Source organism: Ornithodoros turicata, chromosome 7, assembly GCF_037126465.1.
Source record: "Ornithodoros turicata isolate Travis chromosome 7, ASM3712646v1, whole genome shotgun sequence".
Taxonomy (NCBI): domain Eukaryota; kingdom Metazoa; phylum Arthropoda; class Arachnida; order Ixodida; family Argasidae; genus Ornithodoros; species Ornithodoros turicata.
Window position 1 is genome coordinate 43,013,723 of NC_088207.1, and position 27,383 is coordinate 43,041,105.

Consider the following 27,383-nt stretch of genomic DNA (forward strand, 5'->3'; position numbering starts at 1 on the left):
GAATACCGCTAACCACATTTTCTAAGTAGCGTAATGTTAGTAGCGCGTAACGCGAAAGCAATGCGATACCGTTACCACCACCAAATGAAACATACGCAACATATTTTCATTGCTACTTTGCTACTACATTGCTACTTTTCAGCTATAGTATACCCTCGTCATTGACGCATCCATTTCTTTTCCCTATATGTATTTAATGGCGGTGTGTTTATGACTCTTCAGACCACCACTATGCTATGTAAACTACACAGCAACTAGCCCAGATGTGTCACCTCACGTTGTTGGAGACTGCGTGCCGTCTGCATTACCGTAACCTCGTGGAATGCGATCCTTCGCTTCTTTTTTCTGCATCTCCTATAGAGTTGAGAGCCGCAGACACGCGCCACAGGGTAGGATTGCGGATGATTTCGACCACTTGGGGTACATTTGACGACGTGCGCCGGAAATCTCCGACAAACGGTGCTGGAAGCAATGTTTACTTCCCCCACGTTGCTACCGTCCTCGGCCGGGATCGAACCCGATCTCGAGGTCAGCAAGCCAAAACGTTACCGATTGCGCTACCGAGGGAATGTTTCTTGGCAAACTCTATAGGAAGGTTCACCTCTTTCCGGGAACCAGTATAGGGCTAATACAATCTCGTTAGAGTCGTTATATGCATACGATATCACCATCTCCGGAGGGGGGCGCGAGCAAAGGAGGAAGAGTTATAGAGGAAGACGAAGCCAAGGAAGAAGCACGCCAGCCTGCCATGGCCATGTCTTATCCGAGTCGTTCCTTTCAGTTGAACCATACCGTGAGGGATCCTGCCAGCATGAACAGTAAGTGAACCTCTACACCCTTCGGTCTCATCTCGGTTTGTGACCACGTGATTTGTTTCAAAAGATCGATTGGTTTTCCCTCGACATTCACTCTAGTGCGCCTAGACCATAATTAAATATCCCTCGTTCTACTTCTAGAGGCGGTGTCCATCCTGCCACCACAGATGCGTTCCAGCGGATCGATGTTCCCCAGGTCGCGGATTGGAAGCTTGGAAAGACGAGTGCCGTAAGTTACAACAGCAAAGACGTACAGCAAACAAAGAAAAGGCAATTAAAACAAGAAAGTTGAGTTTAAAGGTAATGAATGTAAGATATATGTAATTAAGAGAAAGATTAAATGAAATTAAAGAATACCGAAGGTAACAGTAGGTTATACCGAAGGTAATTAAATGTTATTAAGGGTAATTAACGTCAATTAAAGGGGAATTGAGGCTAATTAAGGCAAGTAAACGTAATTAAAGCTAATTAAGGGAATTCGAGATTACCTCATGTAACCTGCGGTTACCTAAGGTAATTAAAGGGTAATTACAGGGTAATTGAAAGTAATTGAGACTAATTAAAGGTTAATCAAATGGACTTGCATACAGTAATTGAAAGTGTCAAACCGGAAATCAAGCAGTGACTGGAGGTGAACAACCGGAAGTTGGGTTTAGGCTGGAAGTGGACAACCGGAAGTTGGGTTTAAACCGGAAGTGGACACACGGAAGTCAAGTATGGACCAGAAAGGGCGGTTAATGCTAACGCATTTCTCTCGCATTTACGGCTAAATCGCCAGTGAATTTTTTATTGCGCACGAACACGTCAAAACAGACATCTACAAAAAAAAAAAAAAAAAAAAAAGACATCGAAGGAGTGAAGAGACTGAAATCCTCTTATGAAGCGTCACCTCCTGGTATACTGCTGCGAGTCTATGCTCCCAGCTTTTCCGAACTACGCATACAAATTGACAATGTTCTGGTCCCCGAGGAGCCTTAAAGAAATTGGATATGCCGCTTTTCCTTATAAACAATGATCAACCTGATCTTCCAACGCTTTGCCGAACACTGGCACAGCAAATGAAGGTTTAAGGGAAAAAAAGCTGAATAGTGTGAAACTCAACACCCGTTCGGGCTGCGCTGAAGGAAGATATTTTATCAATATAGTATAGCCTCGACAATCTCCGTACAGCCCTGAAGACGCAGGAGTGATGCAATATTTGATAATCCTCGTCATCATCTTCGTCACCATGTTCGGCGTCGGGGTCGGCGTATACTTCTCGTTCCTGCAAAGCGGTGAGTTCTGGCTGTCGGGTTCAGCGTCATGTTTCTCTTGAGAGGACATACGAGGACGAGTTATGGAGGGCGCAGGTGCTGCTATAGAGAGTGCTGACAGCGCAAAATTTGACAACGGTTTGTACGACATGCTGACATGACAAGAAAATATATTGCTACATATACAGTCGAAACTCGTTAATATGACCACGGCCGTTCCCTCGGATTTCGGTCGTAAAGCGAAATTAATGAATACCACGTTTTACGAGGCGTACCACGCCCTTCACGTAAGCTTCTAAAGGTAGAAAATTACGTAAGCTGGTAACAAAATACCAATAATGAGGCATTTTAAAATAATGTATGGAATTAATGTACTTATCCATTGTCCTTGTATGCATCGTCCTCCTTTAATCTGACGCATATCCGCTTCTTCATTCCAGCAGTCAGCTCTGTTCGTTTGCGCTTCTCAGACGTGGTCAATGAATGCCGTTCCACTGCAGCAGGTTACGAGTCACCCCGAAAGCGGGCCTGCGTTTTGACCGCAATAGGTCAGGAGAACCGTCGGTTCAGTGACCAACGGTCGTAGTAACGAGGGTAAAGTACACGTGTTCGTCCCTAGTTGTGCGGAAAATACCGGTCATTGTCATATAAACGAAATGTCATATTAGGAAACAAGTGTTACCTGCGGAGGCCATAGGGAGGAAACGGCTCCCGAGGAATATTGTCATAAAGCGGGTATGTCGTATTAACGACTGTCATATTAACGAGGTTCGACTGTACGTAGAAATACCCACTTTGAAATGTTCGCAGATTCAGTTCCTGTTGGGTGGGAAAATAGTAAAGGATCCCTCGTTAATTCCTGAAATGTTTCCTTCAAGGCTTTCTGATGTGATGTACGTTTTGCGCACGGTGCAGATTGCGTTAGTGGAATCCGTGCTTGGCGGTACCGTCAAGTGACCCGCTAATCGAAACGCACAGGCATGCAAGGGAACATAATTAGAAACGAAGGCGGCAAATTGCTAAATTATTACCACTCACTTACTGTCAATGATTGTCACTCATTACGCCTATGCAGAATTAGGTTGCAGTCTTTGGGTGAGTAATAGTACAACGACCGATGGTAACGCAGAAATAACCAAATTGACAAAACGTTCTCCTGACGTGACGTAATCAGGAACGTGTGACGTAGCATCACCGAAGGCGACCAGTCATGAAGTCCCATTTTCCACAGACGGGGCGTGGCGCTATAGTTGCAATGGACTCTCTACGTCACGTAACTCATTTACTTGCGGACTCTCCGAAGGAGATGAGGGGGTGTCTAGAGGGTGTGCAGATCTAAGAGCTCTCTCGCGAGCTAGAAATGAGCGACAATCATCGATCAAACTTTGCTCGCAATCCGTCGCAAAAAAAAAAAAAAAAAGATACTATGGACGTCAGCTTCTCTGCTCCTTTAATCTGCGTCAGGTTTCTTTCGTGTCATCGCGCATTGAAAATCCAGTGTTGCTTTCATTGGCCCCGTCTGTGATGAGTGGGTGTCGTAAGCAGTAAAATGTATCCTTTAGAAGGGGAGGGGGAAACAGCACCTCCACAATGAGCGTCAAAAGAGCACGATCGAGGATCTACTCTCGTTCCCTCAAAGAGCACCTCATAAAGAATCACTGAATGGATCGTAGCGTTAATGCAATTAGATATTTTTAACATCCCAGCTAAAATATCGCAATGGCGTCATTTGAAACACAAAACAACTGTCTGCTTTGCTCAATTTTTAGGTCATCAGGAGTTCACCGCAACTGGTAAGAGGACACCGTGTGGACGCAATCACTATTGCATGTGGTCATAATGTAAAGCCGCTCTTTTCATTCCAACCTTTCCAGAAGCAGCTGCAATAGGCAGGAGCACATGTGAGGGCCTTAACATTGTATGTAACGCTTAAGGTGGAATCCTTACTTAACACAGTGTCTGCATTGCAGGTGACGTAGTCGAACCATGTAAGTAACTTCTAAAGATCGACACTGCCGTCTTTCTTAAAATTTCTTACCGTCACAACGCTAGGGTTAAGAGGAATGACAATTTACAATGTCCAGTGCGGTAGCGTTCCCTTTTATTTAGACAATATTTATTAAATTTAGCGATTTGACAAATCCGCGAAGTCCTCTTGAAACATGCAGCGCTGCTTGAAGATTGGCTTCTTTACAGAGCAAGAAAAGTCTATATAAGATTGCTTGAAACCAGGCGTAATTCGCCAATCGGCCTACAAAGAGAGGCAGTGGGAAATATTTTTGCTGTACGCTGTCCCATCATTTCGGAACTCAATTTACAAAAGCGCGCTGAGTAATCAGCAACACTGACCGGTAGTACCTTGAAGGCGCGACCCGATCCGGCAGGCGTAAAATTCGTCTGCTGAGGACGCGTCACCATGCTGACCACGTGCTCGCCTGCCGCATTGGCCCACCCGGATGACGTCACACCACGTAGACTGGCAGTCCCAGTCACGGTGTGGTCCCAGTCCCACGCGTCTCATGGAATGACCTCAAGGTTACTCACTCTCTTACGATAGTCTTCGAAGGAGTGCAAAAGAATCTAGAAAGTAAAGCGTGAATGGAATATGTGACTTGGCTTCCACGACTGCCTTAGTCTCCGCCATCTTCTCATATGCCCCACTCTCAATGTGCGGACTATAGTGCGAACTGTACCATCCGCTGGCCGAGGTACACCTCTGTGAGGCTCCTATATAGGGCTCGTGCACACATGTGGTAGAGATGTGCGGAACCGCCTGTGGCTTGCCGCGTGCATCCATGCCGCCTCCGCTAAACCGCTTCCGACTGGACGAGAATGTGCCGTGCGAATATTCGAATTTTTCGAATATCGAAGCCAATACTTACATGTTCGATTCGAATTCTGAACCGAATACGAATGTCGGTATTCGAATTGTGAATGGAATCGAATGCCTCTTCCATACCGAATATATTCGAATAGTTGCCGAGAAAAACGCCACCCAAGAACAAACAAGTAATCCACAGCGAAACCGCTAGAGACCCTGTTTAAGTGCACTGGTAGACTCGTCCTACCACATTCCTTAACTCAAAACGAGGTGGCGCAGCACCCTGTTTCGTCCTCGAATGCACCACCTTCTGGGGCCCTATTCTTGTCAAAGTAGTCGACCTCGATTACCTTGTGTTTTTGCCTGTCATTGGTCGTTACGTGAAGAAGGCGTGACCAAAAAGGCGTGACGACCAATGACAGGCGAGACACAAAGTAATTGAGGTCGATTACTTTGACGAGAATAGGGTCCCTGAATGCATACGGACAGAGATTTGGCGCTTGTATACCGTTGCAAATTAAAATATACCTGTTCTCTGCTAACGTTTCCTGTACGTTTGCACTTTATTTCCACCACGCCTGCATGTGTGCGAACCGTTCCATTTTACAGCTATATTCTCTTCGTATTCGCTTCGGCAGTATAACTATTCGCTTCGGTTTTCAAACCACTATTCGCTCCGGTCTAGTCATAAGACGTTGGTTCGAGTTGGTGGGAAAACTTGCCCCGTGTGAACGTTGGCTTATGGTGTCTCGGAGTACAGATGCAGCTAAAAAAGGAATAGCATATGCTGTTCCTCGTCGTTATCCGAATTTGGCACATTTCGTTGTATATGGGTCATGTACGTGCCTCAGGTTCACACATTGAATTGTGAGAGCCAGCCCCTCGTGCGAGCGACTGCGTTTCGTAATCATAGTGGGATCAACGAAGAATAAAGCAGCAATTCCTTGTTCCAAGTTTCCTCTCGTACTATTTCTGTATGTTCAGCAGTTTACATTGAAACAGTACAGCTCTCTCTTCGTATTAGCAATGTCTTTTTTATGAATTACACAATTTCTTTTAGACGCATTAGCTTACTTTTCGAAGAACTATTAATGCGACTTTAATTAACTTCCCACACCTGTATCAACTTGCGTTCAACTGGACGATGACACATTTCCATGCGCCAAAAATGACAAAAACTGATGTGTTGTTCTAAACACGGATGAGCAGCAGTATAATAAAGAAGAATTCGGGTCATTTTTGAACCCTCAGGGATCTTATTTACTTAGTACACGACATTTGAAACTTACTGAAACTGACCCTTACTATATCTGCTCTGGCGAGAATGACGTGCATACCTCACTACGCGCTTTCTTTTTGACGTATGATAAAAAGCAAGACAGCTGGTACTGACAGCATGATCATTAGCGTAAGTGGCTTCGCTAGGAACTTCTTCAGTTATATTGGCAGAATGCACACTGGAGCAGAAATTTGTACATGAAGTGGCGAAGCCAGACTATTTATTTGCATATTTTGGAGTGCACCCTATAGGCATAGCAGAAACAATGCGCATTGCCGCGTAAGACGTGCGAACCTGTTTCCTAAGCAAGTACGCAAGTGATTATAGCAACTTTTAGTAGATCGGAAACATTCTACGAAAAGGATACGATGATGGAAGCAACGTGACGTGAGCAACTTCTAAGGAACAGCGCGATTGGTTGATCGTGTTTTCGGAACCGTTATCGGTGATGCCAGGAAGTTTTAGGGAACCACAGGCACTCCCTGACTCCCTGTCACCACCAGCCAATCGGAGCGCAGCGAGTTGTGTCGTGGAGGCGGAATACGCTTTACGGACGTGCGACTCACGGTATTCGAAACGGGTTCCTTTCTCCAACGAGTGCAACGGCAGGCCGATACGGACCTTTCGGTACAGGACATTTCGGTACAGGAGCTTTCGGTACGGACATTTCGGTACACGGACCTCTCGGTACACGGACCTTTCGGTACAGGGACCTTTCGGTACAGGGACCTTTCGGTACACGGACCTTTCGGTACACGGACCTTTCGGTACACGGACCTTTCGGTTAAAGGACATTTCGGTACACGGCCATACGGCTGGAATATGGCCTTCGGCTTATTGGTTATGACAACGTGTTTTGTTCTCAATACAGATTTTTTATTAAAAATGTATGAGCTACGGCAGTCCTCTTTTCACTTCTAACATCTCTGGGACGGCAGATATTCTTTGCCGGCTATTGTCACCCAAACGGCATATCTGGGACTCTTATATATTTTTAATAAAAAATCTGTATAAAAAAAAGACACCCTGTCTAAGGAAGGGCATTACAAGGTTTTGCACGTACGGAAACATCAGTTCGTTGTTCTTTTGCGTTGTTCACTGTAAATTAAAATTACCATGACCATTCTTTCTTTCTTTCTTTCTTTTTTAACGGCTTTCAACGAAAATACGTTTGCTGAAAAATCCGGCAACCTCTTCATTTCCTTTTTTACGAACATAACATTTTTGACGACCTACATTAACAACGGGCATCTGGGATGTCTTCTGTGAAAGAGAGTAGGACAAAATAAGCCAGATAAAAATGCCCGCCTGCTATACCGGGGGCACTTTTTTCCGGGAACGTTTTCTCCGGGGTCATTCTTTCCTACGCCCTTCTGGTTGCCACCCGTAAGGCACTGCAGAAAGGCTACTTTGCGTTCATTGCAGCATGCCGATACAGGCAATTTTAGGGGAACATCTACACCCCCGTCACCACATTTACTATCATTCTTGAGCCCTTTTGTGTCCTGCAGAGGGAAACCCATCAAAAGGTCAAAACACGAAAGGCCAAAAGATTAAAATGGCCAACAGACGAAGGGCCGAAAAATCAAAACACCGACCTATCTGAAGGCCGAAGAGACATTGTTCAATTTTTTCGCACAAGATTTCAACATAATGTCCGTCCAAGCGCGTGTAAACTCTAAACACTCTTCTTGAACTAACCATATAAAGAAAATTTTACCTAACCTTAGCCTTGAATTTTGACTTTCGGTTTGTTCGGGGATTAGATTTTTCGGCCTTATGGCTGCCACTCCCTGCAGAGGCAATGCCTGGAAATTATACTTTTCGCGACGACCATCTAAAGACATGTATCGTGCATGGGATGGTTCGAGTATTTCCCTTGGATGACATACTGAAACAACGCATTGCATGATTAATGCATAGTCTAGGTACTTGCAATTTTAGGTACTCGAAAAAAAAAAGAAACAGTCACCGTTTTATGACTAAGAAGCCGAAGACCACCTTCCAGCGGTGTGGCCGTGTACCGAAATGTCCGCGTACCGAAAGGTCCGCGTACCGAAAGGTCCGTGTACCGAAAGGTCCGTGTACCGAAAGGTCCGTGTACCGAAAGGTCCATGTACCGAAATGTCCGTACCGAAAGGTCCTGTTCCGAAATGTCCTGTACCGAAAAGTCCTAGACCCGCAGGCCGATACGGACCTTTCGGTACAGGACATTTCGGTACAGGAGCTTTCGGTACGGACATTTCGGTACACGGACCTCTCGGTACACGGACCTTTCGGTACAGGGACCTTTCGGTACAGGGACCTTTCGGTACACGGACCTTTCGGTACACGGACCTTTCGGTTAAAGGACATTTCGGTACACGGCCATACGGCTGGAATATGGCCTTCGGCTTATTGGTTATGACAACGTGTTTTGTTCTCAATACAGATTTTTTATTAAAAATGTATGAGCTACGGCAGTCCTCTTTTCACTTCTAACATCTCTGGGACGGCAGATATTCTTTGCCGGCTATTGTCACCCAAACGGCATATCTGGGACTCTTATATATTTTTAATAAAAAATCTGTATAAAAAAAAGACACCCTGTCTAAGGAAGGGCATTACAAGGTTTTGCACGTACGGAAACATCAGTTCGTTGTTCTTTTGCGTTGTTCACTGTAAATTAAAATTACCATGACCATTCTTTCTTTCTTTCTTTCTTTTTTAACGGCTTTCAACGAAAATACGTTTGCTGAAAAATCCGGCAACCTCTTCATTTCCTTTTTTACGAACATAACATTTTTGACGACCTACATTAACAACGGGCATCTGGGATGTCTTCTGTGAAAGAGAGTAGGACAAAATAAGCCAGATAAAAATGCCCGCCTGCTATACCGGGGGCACTTTTTTCCGGGAACGTTTTCTCCGGGGTCATTCTTTCCTACGCCCTTCTGGTTGCCACCCGTAAGGCACTGCAGAAAGGCTACTTTGCGTTCATTGCAGCATGCCGATACAGGCAATTTTAGGGGAACATCTACACCCCCGTCACCACATTTACATCATTCTTGAGCCCTTATGTGTCCTGCAGAGGGAAACCCATCAAAAGGTCAAAACACGAAAGGCCAAAAGATTAAAATGGCCAACAGACGAAGGGCACTGCAGAAAGGCTACTTTGCGTTCATTGCAGCATGCCGATACAGGCAATTTTAGGGGAACATCTACACCCCCGTCACCACATTTACTATCATTCTTGAGCCCTTATGTGTCCTGCAGAGGGAAACCCATCAAAAGGTCAAAACACGAAAGGCCAAAAGATTAAAATGGCCAACAGACGAAGGGCCGAAAAATCAAAACACCGACCTATCTGAAGGCCGAAGAGACATTGTTCAATTTTTTCGCACAAGATTTCAACATAATGACCGTCCAAGCGCGTGTAAACTCTAAACACTCTTCTTGAACTAACCATATAAAGAAAATTTTACCTAACCTTAGCCTTGAATTTTGACTTTCGGTTTGTTCGGGGATTAGATTTTTCGGCCTTATGGCTGCCACTCCCTGCAGAGGCAATGCCTGGAAATTATACTTTTCGCGACGACCATCTAAAGACATGTATCGCGCATGGGATGGTTCGAGTATTTCCCTTGGATGACATACTGAAACAACGCATTGCATGATTAATGCATAGTCTAGGTACTTGCAATTTTAGGTACTCGAAAAAAAAAAGAAACAGTCACCGTTTTATGACTAAGAAGCCGAAGACCACCTTCCAGCGGTGTGGCCGTGTACCGAAATGTCCGCGTACCGAAAGGTCCGCGTACCGAAAGGTCCGTGTACCGAAAGGTCCGTGTACCGAAAGGTCCGTGTACCGAAAGGTCCATGTACCGAAATGTCCGTACCGAAAGGTCCTGTTCCGAAATGTCCTGTACCGAAAAGTCCTAGACCCGCAGGCCGATACGGACCTTTCGGTACAGGACATTTCGGTACAGGAGCTTTCGGTACGGACATTTCGGTACACGGACCTCTCGGTACACGGACCTTTCGGTACAGGGACCTTTCGGTACAGGGACCTTTCGGTACAGGGACCTTTCGGTACACGGACCTTTCGGTACACGGACCTTTCGGTACACGGACCTTTCGGTTAAAGGACATTTCGGTACACGGCCATACGGCTGGAATATGGCCTTCGGCTTATTGGTTATGACAACGTGTTTTGTTCTCAATACAGATTTTTTATTAAAAATGTATGAGCTACGGCAGTCCTCTTTTCACTTCTAACATCTCTGGGACGGCAGATATTCTTTGCCGGCTATTGTCACCCAAACGGCATATCTGGGACTCTTATATATTTTTAATAAAAAATCTGTATAAAAAAAAGACACCCTGTCTAAGGAAGGGCATTACAAGGTTTTGCACGTACGGAAACATCAGTTCGTTGTTCTTTTGCGTTGTTCACTGTAAATTAAAATTACCATGACCATTCTTTCTTTCTTTCTTTCTTTTTTAACGGCTTTCAACGAAAATACGTTTGCTGAAAAATCCGGCAACCTCTTCATTTCCTTTTTTACGAACATAACATTTTTGACGACCTACATTAACAACGGGCATCTGGGATGTCTTCTGTGAAAGAGAGTAGGACAAAATAAGCCAGATAAAAATGCCCGCCTGCTATACCGGGGGCACTTTTTTCCGGGAACGTTTTCTCCGGGGTCATTCTTTCCTACGCCCTTCTGGTTGCCACCCGTAAGGCACTGCAGAAAGGCTACTTTGCGTTCATTGCAGCATGCCGATACAGGCAATTTTAGGGGAACATCTACACCCCCGTCACCACATTTACTATCATTCTTGAGCCCTTATGTGTCCTGCAGAGGGAAACCCATCAAAAGGTCAAAACACGAAAGGCCAAAAGATTAAAATGGCCAACAGACGAAGGGCCGAAAAATCAAAACACCGACCTATCTGAAGGCCGAAGAGACATTGTTCAATTTTTTCGCACAAGATTTCAACATAATGTCCGTCCAAGCGCGTGTAAACTCTAAACACTCTTCTTGAACTAACCATATAAAGAAAATTTTACCTAACCTTAGCCTTGAATTTTGACTTTCGGTTTGTTCGGGGATTAGATTTTTCGGCCTTATGGCTGCCACTCCCTGCAGAGGCAATGCCTGGAAATTATACTTTTCGCGACGACCATCTAAAGACATGTATCGTGCATGGGATGGTTCGAGTATTTCCCTTGGATGACATACTGAAACAACGCATTGCATGATTAATGCATAGTCTAGGTACTTGCAATTTTAGGTACTCGAAAAAAAAAAAGAAACAGTCACCGTTTTATGACTAAGAAGCCGAAGACCACCTTCCAGCGGTGTGGCCGTGTACCGAAATGTCCGCGTACCGAAAGGTCCGCGTACCGAAAGGTCCGTGTACCGAAAGGTCCGTGTACCGAAAGGTCCGTGTACCGAAAGGTCCATGTACCGAAATGTCCGTACCGAAAGGTCCTGTTCCGAAATGTCCTGTACCGAAAAGTCCTAGACCCGCAGGCCGATACGGACCTTTCGGTACAGGACATTTCGGTACAGGAGCTTTCGGTACGGACATTTCGGTACACGGACCTCTCGGTACACGGACCTTTCGGTACAGGGACCTTTCGGTACACGGACCTTTCGGTACACGGACCTTTCGGTTAAAGGACATTTCGGTACACGGCCATACGGCTGGAATATGGCCTTCGGCTTATTGGTTATGACAACGTGTTTTGTTCTCAATACAGATTTTTTATTAAAAATGTATGAGCTACGGCAGTCCTCTTTTCACTTCTAACATCTCTGGGACGGCAGATATTCTTTGCCGGCTATTGTCACCCAAACGGCATATCTGGGACTCTCATATATTTTTAATAAAAAATCTGTATAAAAAAAAGACACCCTGTCTAAGGAAGGGCATTACAAGGTTTTGCACGTACGGAAACATCAGTTCGTTGTTCTTTTGCGTTGTTCACTGTAAATTAAAATTACCATGACCATTCTTTCTTTCTTTCTTTCTTTTTTAACGGCTTTCAACGAAAATACGTTTGCTGAAAAATCCGGCAACCTCTTCATTTCCTTTTTTACGAACATAACATTTTTGACGACCTACATTAACAACGGGCATCTGGGATGTCTTCTGTGAAAGAGAGTAGGACAAAATAAGCCAGATAAAAATGCCCACCTGCTATACCGGGGGCACTTTTTTCCGGGAACGTTTTCTCCGGGGTCATTCTTTCCTACGCCCTTCTGGTTGCCACCCGTAAGGCACTGCAGAAAGGCTACTTTGCGTTCATTGCAGCATGCCGATACAGGCAATTTTAGGGGAACATCTACACCCCCGTCACCACATTTACTATCATTCTTGAGCCCTTATGTGTCCTGCAGAGGGAAACCCATCAAAAGGTCAAAACACGAAAGGCCAAAAGATTAAAATGGCCAACAGACGAAGGGCCGAAAAATCAAAACACCGACCTATCTGAAGGCCGAAGAGACATTGTTCAATTTTTTCGCACAAGATTTCAACATAATGTCCGTCCAAGCGCGTGTAAACTCTAAACACTCTTCTTGAACTAACCATATAAAGAAAATTTTACCTAACCTTAGCCTTGAATTTTGACTTTCGGTTTGTTCGGGGATTAGATTTTTCGGCCTTATGGCTGCCACTCCCTGCAGAGGCAATGCCTGGAAATTATACTTTTCCGCGACGACCATCTAAAGACATGTATCGTGCATGGGATGGTTCGAGTATTTCCCTTGGATGACATACTGAAACAACGCATTGCATGATTAATGCATAGTCTAGGTACTTGCAATTTTAGGTACTCGAAAAAAAAAAGAAACAGTCACCGTTTTATGACTAAGAAGCCGAAGACCACCTTCCAGCGGTGTGGCCGTGTACCGAAATGTCCGCGTACCGAAAGGTCCGCGTACCGAAAGGTCCGTGTACCGAAAGGTCCGTGTACCGAAAGGTCCGTGTACCGAAATGTCCGTACCGAAAGGTCCTGTTCCGAAATGTCCTGTACCGAAAAGTCCTAGACCCGCAGGCCGATACGGACCTTTCGGTACAGGACATTTCGGTACAGGAGCTTTCGGTACGGACATTTCGGTACACGGACCTCTCGGTACACGGACCTTTCGGTACAGGGACCTTTCGGTACACGGACCTTTCGGTACACGGACCTTTCGGTTAAAGGACATTTCGGTACACGGCCATACGGCTGGAATATGGCCTTCGGCTTATTGGTTATGACAACGTGTTTTGTTCTCAATACAGATTTTTTATTAAAAATGTATGAGCTACGGCAGTCCTCTTTTCACTTCTAACATCTCTGGGACGGCAGATATTCTTTGCCGGCTATTGTCACCCAAACGGCATATCTGGGACTCTTATATATTTTTAATAAAAAATCTGTATAAAAAAAAGACACCCTGTCTAAGGAAGGGCATTACAAGGTTTTGCACGTACGGAAACATCAGTTCGTTGTTCTTTTGCGTTGTTCACTGTAAATTAAAATTACCATGACCATTCTTTCTTTCTTTCTTTCTTTTTTAACGGCTTTCAACGAAAATACGTTTGCTGAAAAATCCGGCAACCTCTTCATTTCCTTTTTTACGAACATAACATTTTTGACGACCTACATTAACAACGGGCATCTGGGATGTCTTCTGTGAAAGAGAGTAGGACAAAATAAGCCAGATAAAAATGCCCGCCTGCTATACCGGGGGCACTTTTTTCCGGGAACGTTTTCTCCGGGGTCATTCTTTCCTACGCCCTTCTGGTTGCCACCCGTAAGGCACTGCAGAAAGGCTACTTTGCGTTCATTGCAGCATGCCGATACAGGCAATTTTAGGGGAACATCTACACCCCCGTCACCACATTTACTATCATTCTTGAGCCCTTATGTGTCCTGCAGAGGGAAACCCATCAAAAGGTCAAAACACGAAAGGCCAAAAGATTAAAATGGCCAACAGACGAAGGGCCGAAAAATCAAAACACCGACCTATCTGAAGGCCGAAGAGACATTGTTCAATTTTTTCGCACAAGATTTCAACATAATGTCCGTCCAAGCGCGTGTAAACTCTAAACACTCTTCTTGAACTAACCATATAAAGAAAATTTTACCTAACCTTAGCCTTGAATTTTGACTTTCGGTTTGTTCGGGGATTAGATTTTTCGGCCTTATGGCTGCCACTCCCTGCAGAGGCAATGCCTGGAAATTATACTTTTCGCGACGACCATCTAAAGACATGTATCGTGCATGGGATGGTTCGAGTATTTCCCTTGGATGACATACTGAAACAACGCATTGCATGATTAATGCATAGTCTAGGTACTTGCAATTTTAGGTACTCGAAAAAAAAAAGAAACAGTCACCGTTTTATGACTAAGAAGCCGAAGACCACCTTCCAGCGGTGTGGCCGTGTACCGAAATGTCCGCGTACCGAAAGGTCCGCGTACCGAAAGGTCCGTGTACCGAAAGGTCCGTGTACCGAAAGGTCCGTGTACCGAAAGGTCCATGTACCGAAATGTCCGTACCGAAAGGTCCTGTTCCGAAATGTCCTGTACCGAAAAGTCCTAGACCCGCAGGCCGATACGGACCTTTCGGTACAGGACATTTCGGTACAGGAGCTTTCGGTACGGACATTTCGGTACACGGACCTCTCGGTACACGGACCTTTCGGTACAGGGACCTTTCGGTACAGGGACCTTTCGGTACACGGACCTTTCGGTACACGGACCTTTCGGTTAAAGGACATTTCGGTACACGGCCATACGGCTGGAATATGGCCTTCGGCTTATTGGTTATGACAACGTGTTTTGTTCTCAATACAGATTTTTTATTAAAAATGTATGAGCTACGGCAGTCCTCTTTTCACTTCTAACATCTCTGGGACGGCAGATATTCTTTGCCGGCTATTGTCACCCAAACGGCATATCTGGGACTCTTATATATTTTTAATAAAAAATCTGTATAAAAAAAAGACACCCTGTCTAAGGAAGGGCATTACAAGGTTTTGCACGTACGGAAACATCAGTTCGTTGTTCTTTTGCGTTGTTCACTGTAAATTAAAATTACCATGACCATTCTTTCTTTCTTTCTTTCTTTTTTAACGGCTTTCAACGAAAATACGTTTGCTGAAAAATCCGGCAACCTCTTCATTTCCTTTTTTACGAACATAACATTTTTGACGACCTACATTAACAACGGGCATCTGGGATGTCTTCTGTGAAAGAGAGTAGGACAAAATAAGCCAGATAAAAATGCCCACCTGCTATACCGGGGGCACTTTTTTCCGGGAACGTTTTCTCCGGGGTCATTCTTTCCTACGCCCTTCTGGTTGCCACCCGTAAGGCACTGCAGAAAGGCTACTTTGCGTTCATTGCAGCATGCCGATACAGGCAATTTTAGGGGAACATCTACACCCCCGTCACCACATTTACTATCATTCTTGAGCCCTTATGTGTCCTGCAGAGGGAAACCCATCAAAAGGTCAAAACACGAAAGGCCAAAAGATTAAAATGGCCAACAGACGAAGGGCCGAAAAATCAAAACACCGACCTATCTGAAGGCCGAAGAGACATTGTTCAATTTTTTCGCACAAGATTTCAACATAATGTCCGTCCAAGCGCGTGTAAACTCTAAACACTCTTCTTGAACTAACCATATAAAGAAAATTTTACCTAACCTTAGCCTTGAATTTTGACTTTCGGTTTGTTCGGGGATTAGATTTTTCGGCCTTATGGCTGCCACTCCCTGCAGAGGCAATGCCTGGAAATTATACTTTTCGCGACGACCATCTAAAGACATGTATCGTGCATGGGATGGTTCGAGTATTTCCCTTGGATGACATACTGAAACAACGCATTGCATGATTAATGCATAGTCTAGGTACTTGCAATTTTAGGTACTCGAAAAAAAAAAGAAACAGTCACCGTTTTATGACTAAGAAGCCGAAGACCACCTTCCAGCGGTGTGGCCGTGTACCGAAATGTCCGCGTACCGAAAGGTCCGCGTACCGAAAGGTCCGCGTACCGAAAGGTCCGTGTACCGAAAGGTCCGTGTACCGAAAGGTCCATGTACCGAAATGTCCGTACCGAAAGGTCCTGTTCCGAAATGTCCTGTACCGAAAAGTCCTAGACCCCGTCAACAGCGAGAGGCCGCATTTTACGGGAATAACCGTAACATCCCGCATGAGCCGTTCAAAGTCGACGATGACATACGCATTGTGTATACGTGGAGTGCGAAAATTCTTTTGAAAACGTTGCCTAATGGTCGTCGATAACGGAATCTCCTAAAATGTGTGCTTTTCTACTGTCAGATGGCGCTGCAGTGTATGATACGTCAGAGCCATTTATTAAGAGAGTTTGGCCATTGGGAGGAGCCTCTCTCAAAGCGCGCCATTTGACGCCACACGATGGGCGGCGCCAAGGCCAGTGGCACCATTTTGGATCACAGCTATCGCCTTGAAAACTCAAATTCCGCCATTTTGGAGCAGAGGTACAGCCTTGAAATCCCCCCGTGCTGCCGCAGCTCGCCATTCATCCCGGCCAAGTGGGCGGAGCGACGACGGCTCTGACGTCACGGCGGCTCCCAATCTCCGGGCGGCAAAAGATCACAGAATGGCCAAACTCTCCTAATAAACGGCTCTATGATACGTGGTTGTTGCGTGTGTAGGCAATGTGGTTCTCCTGAAACTTCTTTTTTATCGTCACATTAAAAAAAAACTAAATCGAAAAAGGAAAACGAGACCTAGCACGCACACGATTACATAAAAATATCTACGTTCCCATCTATCAATCATATCCGATCATATCAACCATATCCGAGCTATCAATCATATATCAATCCGATCGATCTGTCAAGGTTCGCTGTCTCTCTTTCAGACCGTCTAGAAAATGGAGCCCTTATTTGCTCGGTCAACGGTTCGGTGTCCATGAGATATCCATTTGACTACTGCTCGCACATTGTGTTTCTCAGCGCCACAATAGACAGCCAGGGTTCCATCCAGATACCTCCAGAAAAAGTTGGTGAGCCCATAGGATGATCATCACCTTGCATGACGCCTCGAAATGAATGCCGTCTCATTTAATAGGTTTTAACTACCACACTCTCTCTCACATCATCTTTCCCATAATCGTCTCCGACACACTCAGCATAGTTTTGGCGCTCTATGGCCTTTGTTGCCTTTGTGCCATTAAACACATAATCAATCAATCAATCATCAATCATTTAATAGGGCTTATTGTCTAGTGTGGCCGCACGGGCATCACAAATCTTTCCGATTATGAACTTATTCGTCTGCCACCAGCACGATGTCACACAGACAATGACGACATCCTCATTCCCTGTGCAGGTGCATGCATTTTGTGAAAATGTCAAGAACACCTTAAAGGGAACAGTCCGCTCTCCAAACATCAACTCGTAGATATCTGTTTAATCGGGTAGTTTATTCCTCTCGATTTACCGAATAAGCGCTTCATTTTTCGACGACTCGAGCTCTATAATTTATTATCGGAATCATTGCAGTCCACACGGCTTGAAATTCGCGCCAAGAGAGACGTATGCGTGACGGTCACGGTGGTGCGGCATTCGCCAATAGACGGTTTCAAAAAGATGCGCGCGCCACCAAGCGCGCGTGCAAAGCAGCATGGGAACTTTGAGGGACAACGCCCTGTCGTCTGCTTCGGTTATGGTTTACCCCGGCAGACGCTTCCGCTGCGCACACCGGGATTGTTGTTGTTGTTCTTCTACCTCCGCCTCTGGTCGTCTCGAAATGCTGTAGGACGCTCTTAGTTCCCATGAGCCCTTGCGTGCCACAAGTGGCGCTTGCGATCCCAGTGAAGGTTTTTCTGAGGGATCTCAGGCGGTTGCTATTTTGTGGTCTATTTTTGAAGCGTGATGTGGGCAAGCTAACGCTTGTCCCACCCTAGAGTTGGCGATACAAGGTCTATCGGAGCTATTCACCTACGTCACTGAAATGATGCATGCTGGTACCGGTCGCCATTTTGTGGTACCATCGCCGCTCTGCTGCGTACTTTCTCAAGGCTGACGCTGTGATTTTTACACGCAGAATCTTTCCACATGGGATTTTGTGACATTATCGGGTGCAGTAGTCTCACTCAGATGAAGAAGCTGAAGGCTAGGAGCAATCAGCCAGACCCTCACTCCTTCAACATGCCGAACTAAACGAGTGAAAAGACACGGGAGTTCTCAAAGGCGCTGCCGTGAATGGTTGTCACGCATAAACAACAAGACCTCGGTCCAGACTTGGACAAGTACAATGTTTGTTCACGGCACTTCATCTCAGGTAAGGGTAAATCTGAATGAGCATAAAATAAAATAGAGTGATGCCCAAGCGGATGCTTTGTTGCACCTTCACACAATTTCGACTTTGGAACACGACAAATGCAGTTTATACATTGTTGCTCGCAGTTCAGTGCAGTTATTTAGAGCGTTGTATTTGCATTGTTAACACACATAGTTGTTTTTCTGTCCCCGCTCTAAAACTATGGCTTACAAACCGAGGCACAGTCAGGCATTTCTGCATTTTACTGTTGGGGCCCCTTTTTTTGTGCATTGTTGGGGCTGTCTTAGGAAGGCATTGTGGATACTGGGAAAATCCCTGGATTCAGTGATTCGGGTTGACCATCACCAACATAATGGTGCCCCATTCTGTATCTTTGAACACTCTGTGCGGGTTGCTGTAAATGCTCCTTTGTCCCATGTAAAGAATGATCTCCACTGTTTGCATCTCGAGTAGTTTCAGGATCTCTTGCACGTTTGTACTGACTGTTCCTCCGCTCCCCTCTTACTACTATCATCTACACACTTCACAACTAAATAAGTAACTGGACAATTTGCAGGATCTCCGTCACAACTCTTGGACGAATGCAACCCTGATTGGGCACCTTGCCTGCACTTAGGCTATGACAGCAGAGGTGGTACCACTAATGGAAGCCGCTACAAAAGGCTCAAGCAGCGTCAGTCGGCTGTAGGCACAACTGCCACGGACGCAACATCGGGTTCAGTGTCATCGATTCTAGCCTCACCAGGTACTGAAGTCTTTCCACTATATAATTAGGAAATATCCTATGATATTTATGTCATTTCAGACTTAAGTTGATGGCATTAACCAACAAATTTCAGAGCCTTTTGATGCTGATGCCCTTTCTGATGACATGCCAAGTACGAGTACAAAGGTATATGCCCCTGAGCACCTGCATTGTGGTCACTGTATTTCACTAACATTGGACATTGACTAAAGTGACCATATTTTCAGGATCCTTGAAGTGACAACCACAGTGTATGTGCGCGTGTGCTGGGTACAATACTAGGACGTAGTACGTGCTGGGTACGTAGTTTTGACACTCTGCCGATATTTCCAACGTTCACATCCTGTTTGCAGAGAAATTGTGTTTTTTTTTCTTGTTTTTCCTATACAAATATCACAAGGGTGCACGAGATATCCAGATGATCGTTAATAACTACTGATGGACTACCATCTCATGTTATTTTCTTTTTCTTTGCGCAGGATGCCAAACTGGATTGACATGTGCTGACATCACAAGGATGGAAGAAGAGCTTGTGCACCACAGTGCAGAAACTTGCCAGCTTAGAGACACAGTAAAGGCAACGAAATTCACAGGGGAGGCACTGCAAAGTGACGCAACAAAGTGTCTTTGTACACTGAACTACCGTCATTTCTGGCCCTCATGCAAGTGTTCAATATTTTGGAACAGCATGTGCAGCATACCTGTGCCAACACCTTAACAAGTTTTGAAGAAATTCCTCATGCGCCTAAGACTACGGATTTGTATGCAAGGGTTCTCTTTACATTCCACCATTCAGGGGAAAGCGTCCATTGAGTGCCAATGAAGTTGAGCACACGAAACAGCTGGCAAACGTCCGGATCCATGTTGAAAGAGTGATCGGACTGGTTAGGAACAAGTACATGATTTTGAAACGTTGTCGACCGGTTCAGCTATTGAGGGCATCTAAGGATGGTAAATCACCAATCGACAAAATTGCTGTCGTGTGCTGTGCGACGAATCTCTAACTCAGTGGTGCCTAGAGATTAATCTGGATATTGTTGCTCATACTCTCAAATCTTGCTAGCTGGACACACAATTTGCGACTGTTTTGCTTGGAAATAATTATGCGGTGATGAATACAACAGGAGCGTACTGAGTAAAGCTGTTGAATTCGACATGCCAACGTAAGTGGGAAACGCTGCGTCAGCCTTTTGGGCTTGAAGAGGAAGTGAATGTCCAAATTGCACAGTTACTTCCTTTCTTAGACATCACCAACGGCTGACCATGTCATCATTCGGTAGTGACGGTCACACAGAACATGTGAAAATAGGGTGGCTGGTCGTAAAATAGTTAGCTGGCATAACATTCAGGTTTAACTCTAGAATGGTAAGGATCCATAACCCTAGCCGGTTCCACATTGAAAACGTGGAATTTGCAATATAGAAAAGAGTGGAAAGTTGAAGTTGAAATTCTGACGTCAGCACCTTTTTCCCGAGTGGTTCGAATGAGTGCTATTCTTATTTTGACGTTAACAGACTTGTCTTGTAACGATATGCTGTCTTGAATGAAAACAACTCTATGTGTGATGAAATGGTTTTTATGATTTGGCACCAATAAAGTCTGCATTACCAACATATCGTACATATTCGCCATTGACTTAATGCATGATGCATAATACACTCAAAAACATCTGCTGCAAGATAAGGCTTTAATCTGCACGGAGTCCTCCTATTTTCTCTGTTGGGTGAACCACTTTTCCACCATTTCTGAGAACAGCATGTCTGAAGAACACTTCAGGCTTTCTTATGGCAGCTTCAAGAAGTTGATCATTCCTACAAATCCGTTGCACAGAGATTTCATCTTTTTTCAGAGCACAAAGTCTGCGCACTCTACCTGATACACAAGCATTTGACATTGCACCTGATAATAGTAGGCATGAGTATCGAAGGCTATGAGCTCACCAATATTAAGTCATGCACAGCTACTACGCTTATTGGGCAGCTGCTCAAGCTCTCGTTTGCTATATACCACAGCAAGAACGCTGTGGTATCATGTCAGGCGTAGGAGCTGTAAATGGTTTGGCAGATGTGAAATACATCTTTGCAACTGGGTGAGCATTGCCTTTCCTGACGTGTACAGGGAGGCTCTTGTTCTCCGAGTCTGTGCAGGTTTTTCTTTCAGGACTCCAGCCTCCAGGTAGAAGCAAACTGCGGGCAGCCACATGTGGACATGCAGTTTCAACAAAAATGCTACGATTTTGTGTTGACATATTTCTAGTATCTTTATAAATATAGTATCATCATACAATCAGTACACATATTCATCGTTTCGAGTTCTTTAGGCTTCGCAATGGTTTAACATACGTATTCCTGATTCTCCCGAAGTAGTTACCTTATTCTCCTTCACAGGTCAGTTCACGATCTTTGGCGTCGTCAACAACGCTGTGAGGAAAGTGGTAAAATTGTTATCCATCAAGTACGAAGATATGAAACATCTCTCTCCAGAGAAATTTTACGATATAGTGGACGAATTCTTCAGAAAGCAACCTTTCCTCGATGGCGTTGACATTCGTTATGTTCCCGTTCCTAAACCTGAAGCTCAAGCACCCGTTTCCAACTACTTAAACGTAAGTCTCGCTATTTCAAATCATGAAGTGCATTCCGGTTGCTGCCGAGAATATCACATTTCTCCACTCCTGCGTATAGCAGGGACACGTCTGCATGCTTCTCGTGCTTTCCAAGATGCTGTGGACCGTTTGCAGTTTAATGCGTTCGTTTTAAAAGCCCACGCTTTGTTAAAAAGGGAAATGGGCGAATGTGAGAGCGACGAGTCAGCGTGACGACCTCTTGAAATCTGAAAGCGGCGCAATACCATACTGAATGGTGGTTTGCTCTGGGCGTGTCATGCAATGAAGTTACTTTGATGAGGCGACGTTCCCCAGAATACTCCAGCAGAAGACACGCAAAACGTCGCATATTTCTTGCCACGTGCGTACGAGTACACGTGTCGTTCTTTTCGTGCTCTTCTGGCAACCATCGTTGTCTCGCGAGGTAAAGCCGCGTATTATTAGTTATCTTCTAACAACGTGGAATGTCCTGTGCCTGTGGTAAAGCCACGAATACTTCGTCGCAGACGACGGGGACGATGATGGCGTCTGCTATGTCCGCAGTGCCCCAGGCAGTACACGACATCGGGCCGATATCGGCAGCAAGTTGGGCATGTCGGCCCAACATATCCCCGACACTGCCAACTTGTGACCGATGTACGACAGAAGTTGGCAATGTCGGCTCGATGTTGGAGGAAAAACGCGACATCTAGCCGACACTGCCAACTTGCGACCGATATCACGCTGAAGTTGGCAATGTCGGCTCGGCGTTGACCGAAACAAGCGACATGTAGCCGACAATGCCAACCTGCGACCGATATCACTTTGAAGTTGGCAATGTCGGCTCGATGTTGATGGAAAAACGCGACATCTAGCAGACACTGCCAACTTGCGACCGATATCACTCTGAAGCTGGCAATGTCGGCACAGTGTTGACCGAAATAAGCGACATGTAGCCGACAATGCCAACTTGCGACCGATATCACTTTGAAGTTGGCAATGTCGGCTTGGTGTTGACCGACACCAGCGAGATGACGCTGACAATGTCAACTTGCGATTGACATCCCACAGAGATTGACAATGTCGGCTTGATGATTATAGAAACCAGAGACATGACGCCGACATTGCCAACTTGCGACCAACATCCCACTGAAGTTGGCAATGTCGGCTCGATGTTGACCCAAGCCAACGACATGACGCTTGACACTGGCTTTCCATCGACTTCCTTGGTGTCCCGCGCCAAAAGCAAGTAGGAAACACATTCGCTACGTTAATGTCGAGTTACTATTCGAAGGAATTCCTCACTTGAGCCTCGTTTGCATGCTTGAGCGAATTAAACTGAGACACGTCACCTCCACCATTTTGATTCCGAGACGAGCAGGGCTCTCGAAGTTGCGGAAGCTCGTAAGACATGAAATATATAGTATCTGTTTTCGCTTGGAAAAGGAATGCCGGTTCCTTTTGAAAGCTTCTTGGACTTCGTGGTCCTAGGAGCTTTTAAACTTTTTTTCGTCTTGCTTTTTGTAACGCCGCGCTCATTGCCCGCCACGGGAAATACGAGGAACAAAGGAAACCATCAGAAAATGAAACAAGTAAGAAACAATGGCAGAAATAAAACGTTGTTTCGTCGCAAATAACCGGTCTAACGTTTAGTTACGATCGCCAACACACGAATACAAATACAAAATTATGTTGGCACAACATCGGTCACAAATCGGTAGCATGTCGAAATGACATCGGCAGCATGTCCAAACGATATCGGACCAATATCCTGACCCGACATCGGCCCAACTCTGGGCGGTGTTGCAAAGTGTATGTTGGGCCGATATCGGGGATGTCGGCAGGAGCACATCGGGCCGATGTCGGCCCGACATCGAGGTGCTGCTTGGGGCGCCACTCCCAATATTCTGGCACCGTGCGAATGCTGAATATCGAGAATGCGTATGAGTGCGAATGCGTGAGCAGCTTTTTTTCTTTCTTTTTCTTTTTTTTTCCACTAGAGTATTCCGTGGGGATGTCGCTCGTGTGGCTTTGCTAGGTGGGCGTAAGGACAAGTATCTAGGGCGAGTAGGGGACTGCACTTCGTGGTAAGAAGTTGATGGTCTCATTTTGATACTCCCCGCTACGCACTCAAAATACCGTATTTTCCGGTGTATAACGCGCGCGTTATCCAGAAAAAAGTGCTCTGAAGAGGTCCTGCGCGTTATCTAACGGTGCGCCTTATACACGAAAATATTTTCCTGCAGAGTTACTTTTCTGGTCGGTGTCGTACAAATTCTATCCTCTTCCAGGGTGTGCTGTGAGCTTCTCACAAATCTCTTAGGGTCATTTGACAAAGCCGGCGAAAGGGCGCTGGACTTCATAAAAATTAATGATGCTGCTTAAGGATGCTATATTGAGCAGTCAATACTCCTGAATTCATTTCAGAAGGCTGGCGTGATTATGAAGGGACGCGAAACTAAATATGTTTCAAATAAAGCATATGCATATATTATACACCGCCTTGGTTTATTGTGTATAGTGGTGGCAGTACACAAGCTTGTAGCAACATCGCGGCGCGCGTTATGCACCTGTGCGCGTTATACATGGAACTTTTTTTTCAAATTCGGCTCGCTTTTAGGGGTGCGCGTAATACACGAGTGCGCGTTATACACCGGAAAATACGGCAACTCGAAGTAAGAAGCAAATGTTGTGTTTGTTTGTTCGCGATGCAATCGCGTAACACAAATACTCCATTGCTGAACACAACAAATGCGATTTTTTTTTCTCTCCCTCTAACATTTCACGTTAAGTGTACCGCGCTTCCAAATTTCGGTTGATCGAGCTGTAATACAAAAGAGAACCAACGATGAAAGCTATTGTTCATTAAAGAAGAAATGTTCATCGTTGCTTCTCTTTTGTACTACCTCTACATGGATGCTGACTGGTTCTCCTCATCTACATTTTGATGGAGCTGTCAAAGAATCTGATCGATGCAGCAAAAACTACTTTTTTGTCTTTCACACCAGCAGCCTCCAATAAGAAAATGTAATACTCTGTTCGCGTAGAAGCTGTTCAACAGTTCTCGCTGACTATCAAGTTTCTCACGGAACCATATGAACGTGTTGCCCGAAGGAACTGTAAAGAAAAACTTTCTCTTTTTCTTTCAGACTACGCGCGAGCTCCTAGAAAGAAACCAAAAAATGCTTCACGTCACTTTTGGGACAGCCACAAATCTTGGCTTCGACCTTGCAACGTAAGACACGGCAATTCTGACAGTTCGAGTCCTTACATAAGTGTACGACATGTGCAGGGCTCCCCATATCGCTTCCGTGAGGGTGTATGCGGAACTCAACGCTGAGAATATGAGCCTTCCCGCAAACAGACTTCGAACCCTGGTTGGTATACTGTTCCTGTTGGTTACCTGGGGACAAGAGCATGCCTTGCCAGCGACATCACATTTTAGTGTATACTTTCGATAGTCAGTTAGCTCAGAATGCGCTCTAACGGTGCGTTCCCACGAGCACAGCCAATGTCCTTTCCCACCGCACATTTCCGCTAAGTCTTACCTCTCCATATACGTGAAGAGCACTCGTCCCTCCTCCGCTTCTCCTCCCTCTCCCGTTCCTCTCGCTCCTCTCTTCCTTGGACTCACTCGAGTACGGGCGCTAATGTCATTGGCAAGTTGTTCGGTGACGTCACACCTCACCTCACAGTCTCCGTGTTACACTTTGTGTGGCATCAGCCCTGGAGTGGTTGATTATATAAATTTCTGCTGTGCATGAAAATAATAATCGGAAGGGTTCTCCACATGGAGCCAACTGTTAACATTACCTTGCAACAATGCAAATGACCCGCGGACGAATGCATTATTTGGTAATACGTTTGAATCGAACAACGGAAAACAATGGAAAGCTTCCAGTGTTGTTTAAAAAAAAAGAAAAATTACGTTTGGATATGAAGATAGTGGTTAAGGCTGACCGTTCAGCGCCGTTGGGGACGTTAATGAAGGAACGTAAGTAGAAAAGGAAATGTTGCAGCATTTTTTGTTGGTGTTTTCATTCATTTTTGGTTTCCCCAACTGTTTGCACATTAAGCGCTGTTATTGTTGTTATATTTATGACGCCCTGGGGAAGGTAAAGCTGAATCCTTTGCCACCAGGCAAAGGGGGCTGCGAGTTAGACTCCGCAAGAATTCTTAAATTGCAAGAATTCTTATGATTACCAATGAGGACCCTTTACGTGTGTTGTCGTGCAGCTTTTATTATCGGAGATGTTCATTTCGAAATTTTTAATCTCTTAATTTCCCAGTGATTAGATCCTGCGTGCGAATGCAGATGAAAATGACTCGTACCCCAGAGAACAGACGAACAATTAAGGCCAGCAGCAACACGAATGTCTGCTAGCGGATAATTATTCTGTGTCAACTTTCACGGAACTTTTGTTTCACGCTCACTGAGTCATACGTCTTCGCGATTACTACGCAGAGAAGTTTGTATATCAGCACATCGTTCCAGAATTTGGCGCACATTCCCTGCAGCAACCTACCTGTATGAAAATCTCCCTCCCTCTCTCTCTCTCTCTCTCTCTCTCTCTCATTTCCAGAATCAGAGTATACTCGAGCTTTCCAGGATACAAGCACCATCCGGTCGAGCCCTCTGTCCTGCAGTGTCATTGGCTATCTACCGATATGATTCACTGAAACAGGTTGGGCGGAATATCTTGAATGGTGAAAAGGTGGCATACTGCACTGTGCGTACGGTACGGTTAATTACATTTGAGTTGCTGATAGCATTATGGAGGGGTTACAATCGTGAGGCCGCAGTTATTTATTTCTTACAGCCCCTCAGAAGGAAACAAATAATTGATAATAGCGACCTGTTCACGTACGAAACAGACGGACATAGGACGTTTCTGTACGAAAGCGGATCGCAGCTTGAAGAAAAAGTAAGAACGACCACTGTAGGATTACAGACCACAATCGAACATTTGAGCGACGGTGAACCTACACCGAAAACGACAACACAATAAAAACTATAGCAACCCCAGAGAAACTGTAATGGAATCCCATCATTGATAGACTATACAAAAATGTGCGAGTACATTAACCCCTTTTTTGACCTTCTTTTTCAGGTAAAGCTGCTGAAAGCATTGCCTTCTCCAGCGTGTTTGATGGTGGACGACGCCGCGTATGATGACACCACTTGCGAATGCACCGGAAAACGTTTCTTCCTGCTAGCCTCGGTACGACGCGCCCTTCGAGAGCTCGAAAACTCTCATTAAGCACTCTTCGTATTTTCAAGCTAGCCCATTCTCCTTGGCGCTGTTTCACGCGTACATAAAGCACCAATATATGAACTACATTGTGTCATTTTGCTTTTTGTCAAGTACTATAGGGCGGGTAAACGAACACATTCCAACATCGCGGGAATAGATGCCTCCACTTGAAGTGGTTCTAATGCTCTAGCGTTGCGAATTCTAACGCAAACAACGTTCGGAGCATGATTATTCACCCTGGAAGAGTCTGAGAACAGCAACAGGAAGAATAAAAAAAAAATACGAAAAGGGGAATCTGAGTGCACTATCCGACT

The 27,383-nt window shown here is 45.2% G+C and overlaps 2 protein-coding genes across 7 annotated transcripts; both read left to right on the plus strand.

The window, feature by feature from the left end:
• The first annotated feature begins 615 nt into the window (after window positions 1-615).
• On the plus strand, window positions 616-27,144 carry LOC135401155 (uncharacterized). 5 transcript variants are annotated; one of them, XM_064633375.1, is made up of 13 exons: window positions 616-818; window positions 957-1,044; window positions 1,986-2,089; window positions 3,838-3,861; window positions 3,943-3,969; window positions 4,039-4,056; window positions 17,062-17,205; window positions 21,618-21,835; window positions 24,964-25,049; window positions 25,107-25,191; window positions 26,398-26,553; window positions 26,635-26,739; window positions 26,926-27,144. In XM_064633375.1, exons 1-13 carry the CDS (start codon window positions 653-655, stop codon window positions 27,073-27,075), a joined length of 1,371 nt encoding a protein of 456 aa, XP_064489445.1. In that variant the 5' UTR covers window positions 616-652; the 3' UTR covers window positions 27,076-27,144. The 5 variants fall into 5 exon arrangements, with proteins under 5 accessions (XP_064489445.1, XP_064489447.1, XP_064489446.1 ...); XM_064633377.1 differs by having other exon boundaries at window positions 26,398-26,544; XM_064633376.1 differs by having other exon boundaries at window positions 3,946-3,969.
• LOC135401156 (uncharacterized) lies at window positions 17,571-21,087 on the plus strand. 2 transcript variants are annotated; one of them, XM_064633382.1, is made up of 5 exons: window positions 17,571-18,485; window positions 19,042-19,230; window positions 19,325-19,377; window positions 19,458-19,529; window positions 19,710-21,087. In XM_064633382.1, the coding sequence occupies exons 1-4, from the start codon at window positions 18,407-18,409 to the stop codon at window positions 19,464-19,466; spliced, it is 330 nt and encodes a 109-aa protein (XP_064489452.1). In that variant the 5' UTR covers window positions 17,571-18,406; the 3' UTR covers window positions 19,467-19,529; window positions 19,710-21,087. The 2 variants fall into 2 exon arrangements, with proteins under 2 accessions (XP_064489452.1, XP_064489451.1); XM_064633381.1 differs by having other exon boundaries at window positions 19,325-19,529.
• Window positions 27,145-27,383: the final 239 nt, after the last annotated feature.

What these genes read in the sequence shown, in the direction of transcription:
- LOC135401156 (XM_064633381.1), top strand. Translation starts at nt 18,407, where the DNA reads ATGGTTGTCACGCATAAACAACAAGACCTCGGTCCAGACTTGGACAAG. An exon ending in TTCACGGCACTTCATCTCAG is followed by an intron (nt 18,486 to 19,041) that starts GTAAGGGTAAAT and finishes GACAATTTGCAG; the next exon opens with GATCTCCGTCACAACTCTTG. An exon ending in ATCGATTCTAGCCTCACCAG is followed by an intron (nt 19,231 to 19,324) that starts GTACTGAAGTCT and finishes AACAAATTTCAG; the next exon opens with AGCCTTTTGATGCTGATGCC.
- LOC135401155 (XM_064633375.1), top strand. Translation starts at nt 653, where the DNA reads ATGCATACGATATCACCATCTCCGGAGGGGGGCGCGAGCAAAGGAGGA. An exon ending in AGCTTGGAAAGACGAGTGCC is followed by an intron (nt 1,045 to 1,985) that starts GTAAGTTACAAC and finishes ATCTCCGTACAG; the next exon opens with CCCTGAAGACGCAGGAGTGA. An exon ending in TCAGGAGTTCACCGCAACTG is followed by an intron (nt 3,862 to 3,942) that starts GTAAGAGGACAC and finishes CAACCTTTCCAG; the next exon opens with AAGCAGCTGCAATAGGCAGG.